This window comes from Ochotona princeps, chromosome 14, assembly GCF_030435755.1.
Source record: "Ochotona princeps isolate mOchPri1 chromosome 14, mOchPri1.hap1, whole genome shotgun sequence".
In the NCBI taxonomy this organism is placed as follows: domain Eukaryota; kingdom Metazoa; phylum Chordata; class Mammalia; order Lagomorpha; family Ochotonidae; genus Ochotona; species Ochotona princeps.
The window spans coordinates 20,288,976-20,309,898 of NC_080845.1; the positions used below are offsets into that span (position 1 = coordinate 20,288,976).

General features: G+C 48.0%; 1 protein-coding gene across 3 annotated transcripts in view; it reads left to right on the forward strand.

Moving 5' to 3' along the window:
* The window catches only part of EPB41L4B (erythrocyte membrane protein band 4.1 like 4B), a 133,573-nt gene that overhangs the window by 35,617 nt on the left and 77,033 nt on the right, over positions 1-20,923 (forward strand). For all 3 annotated transcript variants that reach the window (XM_058672385.1, XM_058672386.1, XM_058672384.1), the window contains exons 2-7: positions 1,295-1,399; positions 11,772-11,814; positions 12,810-12,888; positions 14,709-14,753; positions 16,526-16,578; positions 20,792-20,912. In XM_058672385.1, the coding sequence (XP_058528368.1) occupies positions 1,295-1,399; positions 11,772-11,814; positions 12,810-12,888; positions 14,709-14,753; positions 16,526-16,578; positions 20,792-20,912 (446 nt within the window). The remainder of the gene's footprint in view (positions 1-1,294; positions 1,400-11,771; positions 11,815-12,809; positions 12,889-14,708; positions 14,754-16,525; positions 16,579-20,791; positions 20,913-20,923) is intronic.

The following is a 20,923-nucleotide window of genomic DNA, read 5'->3' on the forward strand; positions in this document are numbered from 1 at the left end:
GAGAACTGTACATATCCTATGCCCATTTGCTAGTCGAATATTTGCGTTTTTATTATCGAGTTGCACTAGGCCTTTCTGTAGTCTAGATAAGGAGCGTTGATGAGTACAGGATTTGAAAAAATATTATTTCTTATTCTGAGCTATCTTTATACTTTCTGACTTGTTTGGCATCCTTAGAAGAACAGAGGTTTGACATTTTGCTTTTTGTTGTTATTGTTGCTGTTGTTTGTTCTTTTGGTGTCATATGTAAGAACTTTTGACCTAGTCCTAAGTCATGAAGCACTGTGCTATGCTGAAACTCTGCAAGTTCTAACTCTTGTATGTAGGTTTCTGGGCCATGTTGAGGACATGTTTATATTTGCTACCATCTACTCTTCAGTTACTCATTGCTACAGTTAAGGGCAGGATCTGTGCAGACCTGTTTGCCAATTTTCGAGGTAGGGAGTGGGTTCCCTAGTCACCCTGTGATGTTACTGTTTGCTTCCTTTGTTGTTATGACACTTGGGTTTAAGTGTGTGTGCAGTGTTGTGGTATTTATCTGGGAATAGGCTTGTATTCTTCTGGGGTGAATACAAGACTTCAGTCCTGCAACAGTTTTTCATTCGGAATCTCCTCAGTCTCAAAGAATGGTAGGTAGGGTAGGCATGATTGGGCCTTTTATAGGGGCAAGAGTAGAAACCTAAGGAGAAATTACTTTTCAGGGTCACACCTGCTCCTGTGCGGCAGCAGCAAGACTTAACTGCTCCTGCCTTTGCCCTCTTTCCTGTGCTCTTGCCCCAAGTGTGTACCACACAGAACCGTGGAGTGGACCTGGAGCTTGAGTTGGGCTGGACATCCTGTGTCCTCCAATAGCTTGTTGAATTTTTCCTGGGTGTGACTACTTATCCTGTGTTGAGGGGAAAGAGCCAAAATCAAAGAATGAGCAGATTCCCAGGACCACCTGCCTCGAGAGGCAGCCCAGGTTCTGCTGTCCTACACTAGAGCCCGTCCTAGCTTGCCTCAAGAAAGTCTGATTTTAGTAATGTTTAACCATCATTTGTGGGCAGCCTTCCAGAAGTCTTTTTTTTTTTTTTCCCCAAGAAGGAACTAGTAGGAACTAACAATGGTTATTCAGGTTTTTGACTTTATGCTATCTGTATTCTTATATTGCATTTGAATTTCCTAAATCATGTGTTTGTATTGCACATACAGTGAGACTAAATTTTTAAATTTGTGTTTATGTGTATGTAGTCTAGAGAAGGTGTTTGGCCCAGGTGTTGCCTCCTAAATTTTAGTCTACTCACTTGTCTTCCAGAAACATGCCAAGGGCCAGGATTTGTTTGATCAGATCGTGTACCATTTGGACCTCGTGGAAACAGATTACTTTGGCCTCCAGTTCCTCGACTCTGCCCAGGTGGCGGTATGTATTGCCTTGATTCATTTCAGTGCAAATTGGCTTTTCATGCTAATTGTAGATCCACATTTGCTAGAAATTGGTAGAGAAAAACAGGAATAAAACTGTGATATTGTAGCAGTAATGAGCGCTGGCACGGTGGTGCCCATTGGCTCCTCCCGCCCTTGAGATGGCCAACAGTTGGCAGAGGACAGGCACAGGCTATACCGTGGATACATTTTCCAGCCGAAGGATGCACTGCGAGCACGTTTCTAGAGGAGGGAGAAAGAAGAAATATCATTATGGAAATTCTTTTAATGGTGCTGCTTTTATTTTTAACCAGCAGAAGAGGCTGTGCCACCACCTTCTTGCAGATTCTGGCTGGTTAACGAGTGGGTGCTGTGAATGCCATTGAATTCCAGCCAGGCTCTGTGGGGTGCAGGGCAGGGGATGGTTAGAGCGGGTCTTGGCATTTCCTGAGAACCATCCTGCAGGCTCCGGGAGGTGGTGTTAGGTCGATGAAGACTTGACTTGTTTTGCTCGAGATGAAACTGCAGCGGAGATGGCAGAATGAGTGAACTCCACAAAGCTCTAAACCATTTTTTTTTTTGTGAAAATTACTTAATAGCCTCCTGTCCAAGAAAATCTAGCTTGGGGTTTTAAAGATCATGCATTTAATTGTTTAAAAATTGACTGAGTGCCTGTGGTGCACTGGATGTTCTAAGCCTTGTGAATAAACCCAGGACACAGACGTGCACTCTTGACAGCTGTGACAGCAGTGGAGAGTATAGAGCAAAGGAAGGATAGTGCTGTGCAAGCCCATGTGTTTAAGGTGGGTTGCCCACAAGGAGACCTGAAATGTCCCAGGCTGCTGTAGCCTCTTCCTCCGCCCGGGGACCACCCAGGCTCATCGGAAGGTGATGGTGCCTGGGAAGTGGGTGCTGAAGAATGAGCGAAGGGCTGGATCTTTGGGCAGCAGAGTGAGTGAGATCTGGGTGGAAAGGCTCCTAAGGTGGGCCCTGCCACCAGGAGTCACGCACATATGCGACCTCTACACCAGCGACTTCCTTCCAAGCTTTGAGAAGTGTGTCTGCCCAAGGCAGGTTCCTTTTTCCTCACGCACACTGTGCCTGCTTGAATTGAGGGTCCCAGGTCCTTCTCCCGTTTCTCAGTACCAGAGCCACTCCTGTCCTCCCCAGGACCACCGTGGGGCACAGGAGTGGGTGTGCAGCTGAGAAACTGGTATGCCAGCTTACCTGCATCTCCACATGCAGCCTTTGGGTTTCCTGCCCCAGGCCTTCCCTTAACTCATGCACGGTCCAGGGCCGTTGTAGTTCCAGCGTGAGGCTGCAGCAGAAGCAGGAGACATGTCTTCTGTAGTTGGACTGAAGATGGCATCCATCGTTGCTGCCCCGAGAGCCAAGCACCTACTGCCTTGCTGGCTTGTCCTTCTCCCCAGGGAATCGGCTTCAGCTCCTCAGATTCCCAGAAAGCCGAGCATGTGCCTCCATGGTGAAAGGCTGTGCTCCTGCCCTCCACTGACTCGGCTGGCAGGCTTTGCATCCACCAGTGCCCTCACCGTGTGGCAGGAGGGATGTTCACAGCAGGGCCCAGGCACCCTTCCCAGGCCAGACGCCCGCAGGTGCTCAAGCACTGCAGGGCCCTAAGGCTTGCCAGCAGCCTGCTCCATGTACAAAAACTGCTTTTTCTCTCTACAGAGACAGGCGTGGGTCGGCCTCTACCTTTGACTTGGACGACACGAAAGGTGGGCGGTGGTGGCAGTGGATCTCAGATCCCCCCACGACCCCAACCCGCCTTGTCATCTAGTCTTGGGTTTCTTAGCCGGGTTTCTTACAACTGCATTTCAGCGATGCCTGTGCTTCTCTCTGTTGCCTGGACTTGTGCAGCTTTTGCGGCTGTCCTTCAGGTCGTTCTGGTACCCCCGGCCCCCTCGACAAGGTGTGTCCTGAACTCTGAGAGCATTTCCCATCCACTCAAACCTCCGCCTCTCGTTGCCTTCTGTGGCAGTCAGCATATGTGGCCTCAGGCTCCTTATCTTTGTACACAGACAAGCAAGCAGAACTTTCTGACTGCATCCTAAGACTTCACGCTTTTTCTCTCCTTAGTGACCCTGAGAGGTGAAGCACACAACCCAGAACTATCTTCTTTAGCCCCAGAAAGGGTCTTGGAGAGGCATTTGTCAAGTCTGCCCGTCTCTGGAGATGAGACCAAACCCGTCGGGCCACTTGCAGACTCAGGCTTAGCCCAGGTCACACAGTTGCAGGCCTGTGTGCTCGTCTCAGCATGCGTGGCTCTCTGTCTCAGTTTCCTCAGCTGTAGCTAGGCAGTGGTGTCATGTGTCTCATGGGGAAATCCAGGAGGAGCTGAATGAGTCAGTGGAGGTAAGTGGCTTCATCATCTGGACTGTGGGGATGGGCTCTGTCATGGCCTGCTTTGTGCTGCTATAACAAAACACCTTGTGAAGTAGAGGCCGAATCAGCCCCCAGTTGCAGAGGCTCCATTTGGCTGGCCTCTGGTGAGGGCCGTCTGGCTGCACATAGCCTGGTGGATATGCACAATGAAAATGGCTGCCTGCAGAAGGCACCAAGTACCAGGGGCGGTCCTGCTATGTACCAACCTGCCCATGGAAGAACCCATGCCCGCTGGCCAGGCCTTAACCCTTTCATGAGGCTGGAGCCGCCATGACCTTTTTACCTTCAACAAGGCTCTGCCTCTTAAAGTTTCATTCTCTCTCAACACAGCCACACTGACTCTAAGCTTCCTGCATAGGAACCTTCAGGCAAACCTCTTGTTCCTGGATGGGCAGGTGGAAGGGTCCAGGATATGCTTCTTGAGAAGGCCAGGTTAGCTGGAACCTGCAAGGCCCACTTGCATGCAGGAGTTAAAACCTTGTAAGTGTCAGCAGGAGCCCTCAGGGAGAATCAAACAACTGGTTGCTGGGCTGTTATTGATTCTCTTGGGGCCTAGGAGGAGACAGGATGTTGTGGAGGTGTTTTTGGAGGGAGGTAGGGAATAGATGGGAACCCAGAAGGGAATGTTTCCCTTGGCCATTGACTTATTGCTCCCATAATTGAGGCTCTTGCAAGATTATTTTAAGAAAGATTTATTCCTCTATTGATCTGAAAGGTGGAGTGACAGAGAAAAGAGAGAGAGAAACTTCCATCAGCTGATTCACTATTCCAAATGGCTGGAATAGTTAGGTGTGGACCAAGAGAAAGCCAGGAGCTGTAGGCTGGGCTAAGTCCTTGGGCCATCCTCCACTGCCCTCTAGGTACATTCCTAGGAAGCTGGAGAAGCAGAGAAGGTGGGCCTCGACCTGATACTTCTCTCTGGGAAGCCACAGCACCAGCCCCTCCTGCAAATATTGACACGCCTGCCCCTCCACCCCACTCCACCCTCCCAGTCCTTGGTGTGCTGATGATGGGGCTGGCAGTAGCAGGACACTTTGGCAGGGCTGACTGCATACCCAGCTTATATCCCCAGCTCGCTGAAAAGAGCCAGGCCTGGTTTCCATAATGCCCCTGCCCAGCCCTGGAGCAACTGTCAAAGCTTGTTGGCATCACCTATTTTTAGCAGTCAGAGCTGGGACCTCCTGCTTTCCTTTTCCATGTCAAAGCACGAAGGCCATCCGGGGACCCACTCAGCAGATCCCACTTTGGCACAGCTCAAAGCAGGGCCAGGAGACTGCTTTTACAAATCAAAGCTTTCTTCTGCACGCCAGAGGCGCTGGCCTGCATCCTCCCGGCCTTCCCGCTTCCTGGGCCCGAGAGCTGCTGTTTACAGAGCCCTCTCCCTGAGCTTGGCATTGAACTACAGGCTTCAGATATGGCCCGTTGAGCACTCATCTCCGGTGTCTGTGAACCCAGCCATAAGGCAGACTGATTTTATAGGTGAAGCTAAGGTTTGCAGACACAAGGAACCTTTGGTTAAAGTGGGACATAACTGGATTGAAGCACTTGGTCTCCTTCTGAAGCTCAGTGCTTTCTGCCAGACTGTTCTGGACCATTTGCTCACCTGGTACATGTATATACACAAATGTGCATGTGCACAAGCACACACATACACGCACAAGTAGAGAGCTAACTTCCCATCAGTGTTACTTGGCCAACTTTGACCCAGAGCTTACTCAGTGTCCCAGTTCCTGCACTTGTGGAAATGAGTGGGACTCTGCCCCTGCCTGCCCCTGCCTGCCCCTGCCTGCCCCGTGCAGCTGGAGACAACCACTGAGCAGTGTGTTGTCTTTGAAAAGAAAAGGTCTGGGCCCAGCGCGGTAGCGTAGTGTTCAAAGTCCTCACCTGGCATGCGCTGGGATCCCATATGGTCACCGGTTCTAATCCCGGAGGCCCCGCTTCCCATTCAGCACCCTGCTTGTGGCCTGGGAAAGCAGTCAAGGATGGCCCAAAGCCTTGGGACCCTGCACCCATATGGGAGACCTGGAAGAGCTCCTGGTTCCTGGCTTCGGAATGGCACGGCTGTGGCTGGTACGTCACTTGGGGAGTGAACCATCGAGTGCAAGATCTTTCTCTCTGTCTCTCCTCCTCTCTGTATATCCACCTTTCCAATAAAAATAATAAAGTATTTTTAAAATAATAAAGTATTTTTTAAAAAGAGAAAAAAAGGGTTCTGGCTCCTCTGTGAGGCTGAAATGAATGTGCCATCAGAAAAGAGGGGAGGACATGGCTGGGGCCAGGGCTAGACGGTAGCAGGGTAGAATGGGGAGTTGTGGCAATAAGGCTCCATACCCCTCAGCAGGACCTCCCCTCTAGCTCTTGGGCACATGGATATGGCCCTCAGAGGTCTTTTTCTTAAGCCCCCTCCTAATATGAAAAGGGAGCTTATTTGTGGTGATACCCATTACATCGAGGAATCTAGAGAAGATGGTGTAGGCCCTTATCCTGGGACGTATCCTCTGTGTTCCCTCTGGAATGCCACATCACCTGGCATTCCAAGATCCAGGGTTGTGTGGTAGGGAGGACATGTAGCTGTCGGCTCAGTAGACACTGATGGGACGCTGTGGCTCCCTGAGTGGTTGCATGAAGAGTCCCTCAGTCTCCTCCCACCCCCGAGCAGGTGATACTGACCCTCAGCTCCTCCCAAATCAGGGGAAGGGAGTGACCATGCAGGATCCCTAGAAGGGAAGAGGCAGCATGTACATGCTCATGGTGACTGATGACTACAGTTAGCACACTCGGTAGGGGCACCAAGGGACAGCTCAGGCTCACAGGTGAGGAAGCTCAGGCTCGAGCTTGTGCCAGAGCTGGGTCTTGATCTCTGATCTCCTGTCTCCTAGAATGAAACACAGAAGTGTAAAATGGGCCCAAGTAGAGCTGCAGGCCTCCCAGGAGCCTGGCTCTGGGTGCCAGCAGCAAGAAGCAGGGCAAGTGTGCAAATACTGGGCTCTCTGGAAAGCTGGTGAAGAGACCCCCCCCCCCCGCCTCAGCAGGTTAATCCCCAAGGGAACCTCAAGAAACCAGTGTTCATGGGCTTCTTCCAGAATGGAAAGGAGGGAGCCCCCCTGTGAGCAGAGCAAGTACTTCGAGCTGGTGTATAGCCTGGAAGCCTCACGCACTAGACACCAACACCAGCTCAAGTCCTGAGTCTACTTCCCAGACCTAACCTATGGCCTCCCAACACCACCTTCCTTTCTTCTGAGGCCTGAGTCAGTTGCATGAGCTCCAAGAATATTCATCTCCTTCCTTCTCTGTTCACCATCTGATAGGGTGAACTCTTCAGATTTCCTTAATTTCAGTACCAACTAGATATTGTTCAGCGAGCCAGAAGAATCTCCTGTGATGAACTGCCTCGCTCGGGCCCAGCGCTGGGGGCCTCCAGGAGGTCCCAGCAGAGCTCTGAGCCCTCTACGGCAGCGCGCACTCTTCCTGGGCAGTGTGGCTCCTGTGCTTCCCCATCAGTCTCAGGCCATTGAATTCCGCCAGCTATATGTGTGTCATTGCTTCAGAATTGATGTACTGTTCCAGCAGATGGCTCTGCCAAGATCATCTCTTCCAGCTGAATTTATGGAAGGGCCCGTGCCAGATGGATATGGATGAGGAATTCAGAGCAGAGAGCACCTTGCTGACACCCATTAGGCTGTTTGAGTTAAATGCCTTGCCATTTGAACTCAGAAACGCATCTGTCTGTCTCCAGTGACCAGCCTAATGGTCAGTTGAGAGGTCTGCAGCCATTCACTCGCTCTTTCCAGCATGCAGCGTGGCTATATTTCACTAGGACACAAGTGGACATCCCAGGCAGGTGCTGCTGCTGCTGAAGATGGCCCTCAAAGCTGTGTGTAGGGTCCAGCTCACTGAGCATCGCATGGGGTTTCCAGTGCCCCCATATTGGAGTCACAAGGGGATCTGGTGGAGGTGCACCACGAGTGATTTGGTCAGCTCCTACGGTCGGGGAGCAAAGCCAGGTCACTTTGCTCTGCTGATTGGTTCCATGTGGGTTTTATCATCTCCACAGAGGAGTAGTGACTGGGTTCCTAACCACCTCATAGGCAAGCAAACAAAACCAAACCTGGGTACCCCAGGGGTCCCAGGAGTTTAGAAAACGATAGTGCCAGGCCTTCCATGCTGCTCTAGACATGGCTCTGTGTAGAAGGGTGGAGCCTGCCTGTAGCAGAGAAGGAAGACAGGAGCAGGTCATGTCTGGCCCTGGGGCCATCCAAGGCTCACAGGATCACTTGGTCTGGCCCTGCCGAGGCTGTCACAGGCAGGACTCAAAACTCAAAAAAAAATCTATAGTGGGCTGGTTTTGAAGCTGACATTGTATATGGCCTACAGATGATATAAATATCCAAATGACCCTGGGAAGAACCGTGTTACCACCTCTCCAGTTGTAACAGCAGTTGCAGAGTCAAGTGGGGAGCTGCCCACACAGTCTGCCTGGACGCGTCCAGCTGTCTCACCTCCTGGGCTGGCCTATAAGTCCTAGAACTCCTGTCTCACCTCCTGGGCTGGCCTATAAGTCCTAGAACTCCTTGAGATTTGACAGGGCTCTAGCAGCCATTTAAAAAAGTGGCTGGCAGTGTCTCTCTGGGTCCCCAACTAAGAAAAGATGCAGAGAATTCCAGAACTGAACGCAACAGGTATGCTGGGGGTGTTTATGAAACACTGATGCTCTTGAGATTCTGTTTACTGAATCTTGATTGGAACATGAGTGTTGACTTTAAAACTTACTCGAATGATTTTACTAAGTCACAGTCATGTTTGAAAATCATGGGCAAGGAAGCCACGCCAGTGAAACTTGAATACAGTTTAGAGTTTGATGAAGCTGGAGGAAGATGGTGGAGGGAGTCGAAGGGTAGGTTTAAACTTGATTAATTGAAAATAGTGAAGTGATAGGAGGTGAGAGAAAGGAAAGAAGGGGTGGGCCAGCATTGTGGTGTAGCAAGTTGGGCTGCTACCTGTGGTTCCAGTTCTCCATATGGATGCTGTTTCTTATCTGGGCTGTTCCACTTCTAATCCAGCTTCCTGCTAATGGCCTGGGAAGAGCAGCAGAGGATAGCCCAAGTGCTTGGCCCACTACACCCACTCACATGAAGACCTGGATGAAGCTCATGACTCGTGACTTCTGCTTGGCTCAACCCAGGCCTTTGTGGCCATCTGTGAAGTGAACCAGCAGTGGGAAATCTCTGTCTCTCCCTCTAGGTCTCTCTCTAACTCTTTCCAAAAATAAAAAAAAAATGTATGAGATTATTTTGCCTTTATTGTTATTACCTTTTAAAATATTTATTTGAAAGGTGGAGCTACAGAGAGAGGGAGAGACAGTTGTTTCATCTGGCAGTTTGCTCTCCAGATGGCCACCATAACTAGAGTTAGGCTAGACCAGAGCCAGGAACAGGAGCATCCTTCAGGTCTCACATAGATACAGAGGCCCGGATCCTTAGACCATCTTCTTTTGCTTTCCCAGGTTCATTAGTAGGGAGCTAGATAGGAAGTGGAGCAGCTGGGACTTGAATCAATGCTCAGATGAGATGTCAACATCTCAAGCAGATGCTTTACCTGCTGTGCCATAGTGCCAGCCCCATAAATAAATCTTGCAAAAGAGAAAGAAGGGAGCCAAGCCATTTTCAGCAGAGTTCTATTAGTGGTGAGTTCATGTGGAAGTGAGAGAGGAATATATTTCATCTTAGTCGTTGATGTGGTGCTTATAAAAAAAAAACCCCTCATAATCCAAAAACTGCCAGACAGGCCAACAGTGAGTAAATAATGGAAGTAATAGCTTCCCTCTGCAATGTGGGCATCCCATGTGGGTGCTGACTCCTGTCCCAGCTGCTCTGCTTCCAGTCCAGCTCCCTAGACCCACATGGGATACCCAAGTAGGGTTTGTAGGTCCTTGCATCAGCCTGACCCAGAACTGGCTATTGTGGTCATTTGGGGAATGAACCAATGAATAAAAGACTGATCTCTCTCTTTCTGTAGCTCTGCCTTTGAAATGAATCTTTAAAAAAAAAAAATCAGGCAGAAAAGCAAAACAAAACAGCATTCATCGCCCCACCATTGCCAAATAACCTGTCCAGATCTTCTGGATGTGTCTGATAGAAAATAACAGTTTGAGATAAATGAGATCCTTCCTGTTTTTTTTCCCCCAATCTGACAATAAGTTGTGGATCTCTGGCCACAAAAATAAAGATAGGCCTACACTGGTTTAAAGAGTATTTCATTATATGGATGAGCCATTTTTTAATACGGGTTTTGTTGATGGACATTTAGGTCATCTCCAATTCAGAGCTATTAACAATGAGATGAAGCATGCTGCCCTGCACCTTCAAGATACGCATCCTGCCTGCAGTGATGGCTCCTTTTATTCCCTGGTTGCATGGCTGGGAGTAGAGATGACAAAGCCCATGTTCGCCCATTGCATGCCCACGGCTTATTGTAATTCATCTGCTATTTGCCTTTGTGTTTCCTTATCCCTCTCCTCCCACACAGTCCTAATGGGCTCTTGGCTTAGGTGTAGAGTACACACTGCTAATTTTGTCCCTCCCTTCCCAATGCTAAAACAGGCAGAATAGAGATTGCTTCTGGAGGTCTTGTGGCACTCAGCAGAACAGCCTCTGGCTTTGAAAAACTAATGAGAAACCCACTCTGGCTGTGAAGTCCCAAATGCTTTCCCAGCCGTGAGTTCTCACATGCACCGAATCTGTGGAAAGGGAAGGGGAAAGTCCCTCCTTGCCTTCTTTAGAAACAAAACTGTTGTACTTAGCATTTATTTCTCAAGAAGCTAATGAGGCCTTGCTGGACACCATGGTTTGCCTGGCACGAGAAACGGTGCTCAGAAAACACAGGGTCCCTATTGGCCTGTGAGTTCTCGACTCAGGATGGGATTCACCATCCCCAGTGCTGATGTTTGTCTGAGCTAGAGGTCTGTGACCTGACCCCTTCTGTCATGAGGTCAGGTGGTGGGTGCACCCCATCAGACATGCGATCACAGGGAGGAGTTGAGAGACAACAGTGCCCTGTGTTGCTAAGCTGTGATGGGCAGTAGATCAGGTGAGTTAAGTACATTTTGAGCTTAGGATGGTTGTAGTTTGCTATGGGGCTTACCAGGACGCAGTTCTGTCCTAAATCAGGAGCATCTGTACCACTCCCCTTAATCTTCCATGAGCCATGCAAAGTGATCAACTTAAAAATTAACCAGCTATGGATTTATTGCATTTTGTGGCCCACCTGCAGTTGCCTTGGCACGGCCAGACCAGATGATGTCACAGGCCTCAGTCAGCCCACGGGTTCAGTGTTCCCCATCCCTGCTTGAGTCGGATATGACTAAAAGTGATTCTTCTGATGACAAAAAAAAAGGGGGGGGGGTCAGTAGGCAAAACAACTGTGTTGACCAAAGCCAAATTATCTTTGGCAAATCCCTGTGTGTCTTCATGTCTGCAGCACAGGTTGTTTTCCTGGTAGTGGAAGAAAGAGAACCCCCAGCCATGTGCAGGTTCATAGCTTTAGAGGTGGCCTGCCTGTGCTGAGATTCTTGGCCACCTGCAGCTTGTACTGGTTGCTAGGTGAGGAGGAACTTGGAAATCCTAGAGAAGGCGGAAGCAATTGGAGGCTCAGCCAACTAGAGGAGATTTTAGAAATGAGTCTATTGGTGGATGTAGACGTAAAGTTCTTTGGGGCACTTTTTTTTTTTTTTTTTTTTTTAGTGGAAACTCTGGACACTCTTCCCCAGGGAAGAAAATGCTCTTAGGAGTTTTTAAGTGCTGCCAAGTAGTTTATGGATTCACACCTCAAAAGCTCATGCCCTGGCCCAGTCCCTGGTATGTCCCCCCCTCCCCCATAGAGTTAACTAAACTTTGCAGAGGATGGAAATTACTTGGCCTGTACAGTTTCCTGTTAATTGTTCCTAAAGCAATGTTTTCTTTATCTTACAGCACTGGTTGGATCATTCCAAACCCATAAAAAAGCAGATGAAAAGTAAGTGGGAATTTACTCTCCTCATTTGTTTATTTAATCTGTGAGTGAAGTCTATTTGTTGAGGTGTTAGTATCTTTGTTAAAACTTGAAAACATCTTAAAAATAATCCAGTTTTTGGTGGCTGAGCTTTTGTTTCTGTGAGCTGGTCAAAAGTTAAAGAGTTTAGAATTTAAAGAATTATTTTTGCGAAATAAAACCTGACTATGCTCTCATTTGAAATCAAACACACACACCCCTCCCTGCCATGACATCTGATTAACACACTATTTAGGAGTCTCTATATTCCACTGAGTTTCAGAGTAGACTCCCCAAGGAAAGGCAGGAGGGATCTTTGGAAATCTGGTCCAGCTTTCTCATTTGTGTGGCAATCATGATTCTTTAATGTTGTTTATATTCAAACCATTTGAAAAAAATTTATAGTCTCTTAAAAGTACAGTCGTGGATCACTCACTTAATGATATGGCTGTGTTCTGAGAAATGCACCATTAGGTGGTTTTGTCGTCGTATCTGCATGATTGAGGGCACTTATGGAAACCTAGAGAGCTCAGCCTGCTGTCCATGTGGGCTTATGCAGTGTAGCATCGTGGAGTCCCTGAGCTAGTCTGCCATTGTGGGAGGTATGAATATACTGGAAGGCATCTTCAGTGACAACATACACTCTGATGACATGTTGCTGACTACACACTTGCCTTTAGTCTGCTCTGTTAAAAAGCAGATACCAAGTGAGAGTTTTGGAATCAGAGGTAAAACAAGCAAAAATAAATGAGTACACCAAAATCTTTAAGGTTTTCTTCCAGACAGAGGGGGCACAAAGTTTCTTTCAGTTTCCCACACTAGGATTGAAAAGCATGCTCTAGTTTGGTTTGCCCGTGTGGTGCCCTCCCAGTGTTGTGGTGAATGTGTCATAGGCTTAATGCCTTTGTCCTTTTGTCCATTCTCTGCTCTTCAAACCTGGGTGAAAAACATCTTCAACCTTCCCGTCTCGGTGTGTGCAGTTGGACCTGCTTATGCTTTGCACTTCCGAGTTAAGTACTATTCTTCAGAACCGAACAACCTTCGTGAAGAGTTTACAAGGTAGGACATGATGCAGGGCCAGATCCAAGCCAGGTGTATGATCTCTGGGTCTTTCAAATTGTGGGCTTGTCTCTCTCCGAAGGCCTGCTGTCTGTGCTTTTGTGTTCTGCTGAAAATCCACTACTTTGCCTAATTTGACTTTTTTCTTAGGGAATAGAAATTAGGCTTCTTTTCTTGTTATATTTCTGTTTTCCTGGAACTGGGGTAAGTTGGTTTATTATTTTATAGCATTTTGTTTCAGCCACAGAAAGGGAAGGTAGCTGTTAGGAGAGATTTCTCAGTCTGAAATTACCTTTTTAAAGGAACTGCAAAATATTCCCTTGGTTGTTAAAGTAGAAGGAACCCTCTCTTTAAAACAAAATTGCTGTAAATTAAAGCAGAGTTTTGAGAGTCCCTGCATGTTATCTTTCAACTCCAACTGAGTGTTTTTATGCTGTGCCTGCTTTCGGTGTAGAAGTAAAGAGAATTTCAGGTTTTATGTGTGGGATTCCCCTCCAACTTTGCTACCACCAGTGAGATTCTCTCCCAGCACCCTCTGATTTTGATTACGCTGGAGGCTCCTCCTTGCTGTTTGTGTGATGGGTTAGAGGGCTCACTAGCTTGGAGATGACTGCTCATATAGCACATCAGAGACCCAAGGCGGGCACCACAGTCCTATGCAAGGAACCGCTCTGGGCTGCTATAATTGGGTTTTCCTGCAGACATTAGAATGTCCAGCCATATCTGCCCTGGTCCCCCTTAACGTGAGTACATGAGATAATATCCTGAGTTTCATAGCCAAGTCCAATGTCTGGAAGTAGTCACATTCTGGAGCATTCCTGAAGAACCTGCAGTCCTCCCCCACCTTTGATTTCTGGGTCACCCACATTGTGCTGTGGATCGATATCCATAGAGTAACTTCCTGCATTGTTTCCAAAATCCAAACAAATCAAGCCATTCTAGTGTTCCTCTTCAGTGTTCTTGAGGACAAATGCTGCTGCCAGCTGCCATCAAAACCAGTGGTCTTTAAGCTAGGGGGTGTGAACAGAAACATCTGGGAAGCCTTTGGACAAGTCACATTTCTGGGGATCACTCTTGTTTGTAGGAGTGTGACTCCCTGTGTATGGAGTAGAGTGTGGGCAGCTTTAGTTTTAGTTTTTATCAAGTACTGTAAGTGGTTCTGTTGCTTACATCCTCCTAGTTAAAACACACACACACACACACACACACACACACACACACACCCCTTTAAGACAAGCTTTGTGTTTGGTTTTTTAAACTTAAATACTCCCCCCCCCCCCCGTGTAATCTGCTGCCCTCATCGCTAATTTTTATCACCCCTGTAACTGGTTGCAGATTCAGGACTTTTCTTGTTTTGGGTGTGCGTGCAGTCATTGTGTGAGTGCTTGATTGCTTGAGAGTCTGCAGTAAAATTGCACCTATACAAAAAACCCAGAGCAGTAACCGACTACAGTCTGCCGCAGCTCTTCTGGGGCATCCTGGTGGAGATGCCTGCCTGATTGGGTGCATGGCATGCCTGCGTGGCTCTCTACTCCAGCACTGAGGGAATGGTGGGGCTATTCCCACCGTGTAGTATTCCATGCTCCATCCTGCAAGTATCTTGCGAACCCTACATGCACTCGCCTGCCTAGCCAGGTTCTGGGGTGCCCTTTGGGAGCCCCAGGAGGAGATGCTTCCACCCAAATTCTCATTTGACTTGGACTCCCTGTTTACAATGCACAAATCCAGGCTGTGTGTGGGTGGGCTCTGCCATGGGAAGTCTGGGTTGAAAGCGGCTGGGAAAGGGTTACCCTCTGTTGACTTTTGTATATGTTTGTCAGGTACCTGTTTGTTTTACAACTCAGGCATGACATTCTTTCTGGAAAGTAAGTATGTTTTTGTTCTAACTCTTATTCCAGGATAGAGCATAGTGTATCTGAAAATAATTCACTGTTTTAACTTTTGTTCCCTTTTTGAAATTAAAAAAAAAAAAAAAGAAAGAAAGTGCACCAGGCATTGTAAAGTGAGTCTAATACTTGTATCGCTGTCATTATCATCCTGTTTTTAAAATGATTACTCTATGGCTTGAAGCATTTCCAAGAGCATTTAGTATCTTAAGTGATGTGTATTTGGGAATAACTCTCTCCCTGATCACATCCCTGCCCCATTCATTTGTCGTATTTGCAAGCAAGATACGTTACTGGTATGTATACACTTACAAGTGTTGGGATAGTCAAAAAGTCTCATTCATCCCCATCTGCATTTAAGTAGAAAGGTTATGTTCTGATACTGATACAAAAGGCTTTAGACATCTCATGTCATTTTCCTCTTCCCTTCTTAACATTGATTTTTAAATCCTGAACCACTGGCTATACACCACGATTATTGAGCAATATTGGCACTGAAGTGGTTGATCTCGCCTGAAGTATGAATTTAAAGATGAGATATTTTAGCAGTCGTAGCTTTAACCATTGTGTCTTTTTCCAGCATATGTGTTGACTGTTTTCTATTATATGAAAAAAACTAAGTCTTATCTTGAATCTAACAAGCAATACCTGATATTATTGACAAGAGTACATTGTATGATCTGAAGGAAATCTGAAATGAAACCTCCAAATTTGCAAGCTTTCAATATACCATAGAACAAGTAGATTGTACAGTGTATACATTTGCCTTATTTGGCCTTGCAATATAGGTCTTTTGTTGGTGCATGTGATGTGAGTGTGTGAGTATGAGTGTGTGTGTGTTCTGATCTCTCTCTCCATACTATGCTTCCCATGTATGGGCCTTGTAACCGTGGAGGTGGCCTTCAGCTTGGAAAAACAGTAATGACACACCTTGCATTTGTACAGTGCTTTGTAGTTTGTGTGTGCTTCAGCCTGGTTTAGTGTCCATCACCATGGAAGGGGGAACTAGTCCAGCACCTAGAGTAGCTCACACTTAGTTTCTCATCTGGACAGTGGGAGATGAGGGTCCCCAGCCACACACACCGTAAGGTGTTGTACAAACTCCATGCATTGAGCAAATTGGATAATTAATGTGAAAAGGCTTTGGAAACTGTGAAGTGCTGTACCAATGTAAGTTATTGCTGTTTCTCTAAGCAACTTTGAAATGTGGAGCGTGAATGAGACCCTTCAGTTTATGGTAGAACTCCTCTGTAGCTGTACCCCTGTCCTTCCTTCCTTATACATTGGCTGAGTATAGCCGTGTCAGATACAGCACATGTGTGCTTATTTTTAATGCTGTGGCCTTGTTTCCAGGAAGATTTAGAGAGGCTTGGAAAGAGGTATGCATGTACTCTGTCAAGATAATATAAATTTTAAATGACTTTAAAATATTAAGGTAGAGGGAATTGCTTTTCGTTCTGGTTTCCAAACTTCCCCTTCTTAGCAAATTCATTAAAATTGCCCACATGGTTGACAGAAGCCCTGCCACAATTGGGTTGTTTTGCCGTGTGACGAGAACCGACTTAGGGAAATTTGTAGCATTAAGTTATCTTGTTTGTGTTTTTTAATATGACAGCCAAAATATAAACTACTGAGAACAAAAATCATTGTCTAAATAGAACTGCCTTTTGAAAAATAATTTCGATGACATTTTGTATGATTATGAGTACTTAAGCTTCTTTTTAGAATTAATTTCTTTTCTTTCTTTGAAGATTGAAATGCCCCTACGAAACAGCTGTGGAACTAGCTGCTCTCTGCCTGCAAGGTACAGTGCGTTTTGCTGGTCTTGCTTTTCAACTCCACGAGCATGTGTCAGGCCCAGCGCTCCTCTGGAAACAGAAGTGAACGTAGCATGGACTGTGTCCCAGAGCAGCTGTGCTCCGTGAGGAAGGCAGGCAGACAGTGCAGGCCTTCGGGAAACAAAACAAAACAAAACAAAAAAAAAAGTGCAAGGAAGGACTCAGAGAAAAGGGGGACTCGTGAGGGGACAAGGAGGGAGCGATGATTCTGGGACCCAAAGCCCACCACACAGGTATGGCCAGGGAGCCACAGCTGAGCAACCCTAAAGGGTACAAGTTCACCCACACAACCCTTTGAAGAGAAGGAACTGCAGTGCCCGTGCAGGCTTGGAAGCAGGAGGCAGGCCAAGGCAGATGTGCATCTTGGACAGACGGTGCTGGTTGTATAAGAAGGCTGTGGAGCAAGACTAACACATTTGGGGTACAGTGTGGGGTGTGGCCATAACTGACTTGTACAGGTGCTAAGGACAAGGAGAAGGAATGGGTGTGTGTGATGAGAGAGGAGTGAGAAGTTATCCAAGAGCAGTAGGAGGCAGCTGTGAGTGGTTGGACTGGAAGTGGCAGGGTTCAAGGGCAGGGTTCAGTAGCTTGTTGGGTAACAAAATCTGGCTGGGACAGAGGTCCAGCTGGGAGCTTTGACGTGGGGGTCAGAGGTTTGCCTGCCTCATTGTCAGCTTTAGCTCTTCCCACCATGGCATGTCCTGGAGAAACACTCAGGAAGTCTTACCATGTGTGAAGAGGATACTACATGTCTGGGGTTTCAGTTGCATGTCAGGTGAATGTGGCCAGGACTCCTTTACCAGCGTGTTTGTCAGGATGTGTTGGGTTGTGACTTGTGATGTAGCTGTTCATAGTTAGTATTCCACGGTAAGACTTGGCTTCCCACTGTCATAGTCTGCCAGCTTTTAAATATTGATCTGAAAAACTGTTCCAGGTCCTAACTGTCAGGGTAGCAGCCTGGTACTGAGGTGGCTGCAAGGAAGGAGGGCGTCACCACTGTCCTGCCCTCCCACAAACACCCTCATAGTTGGCCCTGACTCAAACTGTAACCCCGATCTGGGATATCATACATACATATATCAGAGGACATCCTGATACAGATGTCCCATATGATTGCTTTTGCTATTTTTAGTCTTTTGTGTATACACATAAACATGGTTGTTAATTACTTCAAGAAATGCCTATTATCCATTCTTTTGTCACCTGTTAATTCCCGTATTTAATGGGGCTTCGTCAGATAGCAGATGCCCATTGAATACAGAAGGATTGAGGCTGAAGAAACCCTCTGAGGGAGTTTGCCAGAGTACTCTGAGGGCACCAGAATTGATGGAACAGCAGTGCCATCCATAGCCACCTATGCCAGAGTGCCTCCTCTCTGTGTTTCTCAGCCACTTCTTACGTTAGGGTAAGCACCCTGGACCACGTATGGCTTAGTGGGTATGGCAGTGGCCTTTACACTTTGGCCGGGTCCAGGTCTTGCCAAGGTAGCAAACAGCATCAAGCTTGGTGACCCAGCAGTGGACATCAGTGGACATCTAGTGACCAGAAGCACCTCTCCAGGCCTAAGGTCATTTATCCACTGCAGAGGCCACCTCCCAAAACACTGGCACAATATTGCTAGCTGGTGCATCTTCCTGAACAATTGGAGCTTGAGTTACCATGAAGGCATCACACACTCAGGAAGCCCAGCTCCAGCTGAACCATGCGCCTTGTCCAGAGCCCAGTCTCATAAGACGAAGGTCAGGCATCTGTAAGTTCATCTTAGAGAAAGTACTACATTTTGAGCCAAAATGGTAACATTAGTGTAATTAAAGATGAAATTTTTATGTCAGGTACAAATGAAGACTTACAAGACTGAGACACGCAGGAAAGCTGTTGGTAGCCATCCCTGCACAGGCTTCCCCATCCCATGGGAAGCCTGCTGTCACTTCAAGGTTGGGCAGTTTCTCTGTGGGTTTAAATTAAATGAAGGGTTGTATTTCATCCCAAGCCTCCAGGCTGTGACCTGCCACCATTGTCTCTGAATTAATGAGACCTCCTGAGTTTGAGGGCAACGACTCCGCTTGGAAGCTCTGCCCTTCTGGGAGTGAAATGTGTGGTAGATTTGAAAATACTTCCAACCAAAAGAGGGAAGGACCAAGAGGAAGGATGGGCAGTCATTTGTTGCATGCCCGAGATCTTGTTCTGTCCTTGTGACAGTTCCCAAGCATGGGTTAAGGGCACCTGAGTCCCAGGGTACTGAAATGCCATAGCTACCCAGAAGGCATGTGCCAGAACAAGAACTCAAGCTCCTGACCCTGTGTCTGAGCTAAACTGTCCCCCTCCTTTATGAAGAGGCAGGTTTGCCCAGCAGGGTTCTGGGAAGGTGGTGGGCCTCACCCAGGCTTGGTTTAAGCACAGTGGTAGTGAGGGGAGACACCTACCCCTGTGCCCAATCTGAACACGTCTGGGAAACCTCACCATTGCCTGGCTTCACTCTACTTCTTCATAACCTCAGTGGCACAAATACTCTGGCCTTGTCCAGGCTTGCTGCTGGATGCTGGGTCCTATTGAATGGCCTTAACCTGTGATTACAGGGCAAAGTGAGGTTCATATCTAGGGAATCTTCCCAGACTAAATAGCCCCTCTGGGCTTTCAGATCCTTAGTTTCAGAATGCCCCTTGAGACCAAGCTTGTCAGGGGTGGCCTCCAGCCTTGGGGCCCAGCCCTTGCCACCTCTGGACAAATATTTCCAGAGCAGAATCTTCATTTGTGTCTATACCAAGGTACCAAGCACTGCACCTCCTGCCCTGAGCCTTGGTTTTTGCGCGGAGGTGGGGCAGTCCAATTTAGTTGCTAATGTCAACAAGGAGCTACATCCAGATGAAGAGCAATTGGCCAGGTCCCTGCTCCATGTCAGATATTGTCCCACACAGGCCTCCCTCCCCTCTCTGTCCCTTGCGCATTGCTGTGTCCTCCGGATAGACAGGGACTTCTCCTGTGGGCCAGCTGGAGTCACTGTCCTGAAGTAACAGGCCATGGGAGGAAATTCTCAGTGGCCTGAGCCCAGCCTGGCATGGCCTCGGTGGGGAGTGAAGAGGGCAGCTGGGGCCATGGGGCCTGCCATCCCTGAAGACGTTCAGATAGATGCTGCCAGTCAGTTGGTGGGATTTTCTCAGGGTCACACTTATCCTCCAAGTGCATTGCCCCACTCAAATTGTGTGGGCATCACTGCCAGAAAGGTGTTAGAAATGCAGTTCTCGGGCTTCACTGCAGACCGTGGGAGCCAGAAGCTGTGGTGGGCTGGGGTGACCCTGTGATGCGCTTTGTCATGATCCCAATAGGTTGCCCTGCACACCTGTCATCTTGCAAAAAAAAAAAGGTTTTGTTGGACTCAGTCAGGAATGGGGACTGGGGTGCTGCCTTGCGAGCAGGGCAGAGCAGGCTTGCAAAGGCAGGTCTGTGCCTTGCTATGCAGACCAACCTTTGGGGAAGCAGGCTTTCTGTAGTCTGCTTCCTGAGCCAGAGGGTTGGAGTCGGGTAAGGAATGTGGATTTTCTCATGCCTGGGGCAACATGAACATGTGTGAAGAGCTTGGTAAGAATAAGGACCCTTGCAGTACTGACTGGGTGTTTAGCTGGGATCACTCAAGGGACTGCTCCTTTCTGCCAAGCAGTCTCCTTCCCAAGTTGCACTTGACTGTCAGGCCGTACCTGACCCACTGCAGTCATTCCTGCAGCCCTCTAGCCCTACCTCCCACCCTCTGATTTTGCCTGTGCCGAATTCTTGTTTCGTCCTCTCTGGCACTGCAGATGCTGAAGCTCTGGGTCTGGTGTGCCCTTGAGAGCCTTGGGAAAGGGCTGTTTCCGGGCAGCTCTTCCCTCCTTGCAGTTGCCTTTTATTGCAAATTCGGGACTGTGCACTTCTCCGGGTAACATAATCAGTGCCTCCCTGGGAGAGAGAGACAGTAATAGCTAAGATGATTGTATATGGTCCACCGGGGAGGGCCTGGAATGGTTCCTGGAGGGTTCCCAGTGTACACACGGCTACCAGGTGAGAGCTAATCCTCCCACAAGAAGAGGGAGCTTCCTAAGGGAGAACCTGTGCACTGCAGTCATGCAGAATGCCTTGGAGCTGCCTGCAGCAATAACAGATCATGTTCAGTGTCTCCTGTTTTCCTCTCTTTTATGAAATCTGCAGCAGAGCTTGGGGAATGCGAGCTTCCAGAACACACACCAGAGCTGGTGTCTGAGTTTCGGTTCATTCCAAATCAGACTGAGGCAATGGAGTTTGATATCTTCCAGAGGTGGAAAGAGTGCAGGTACCTGGATG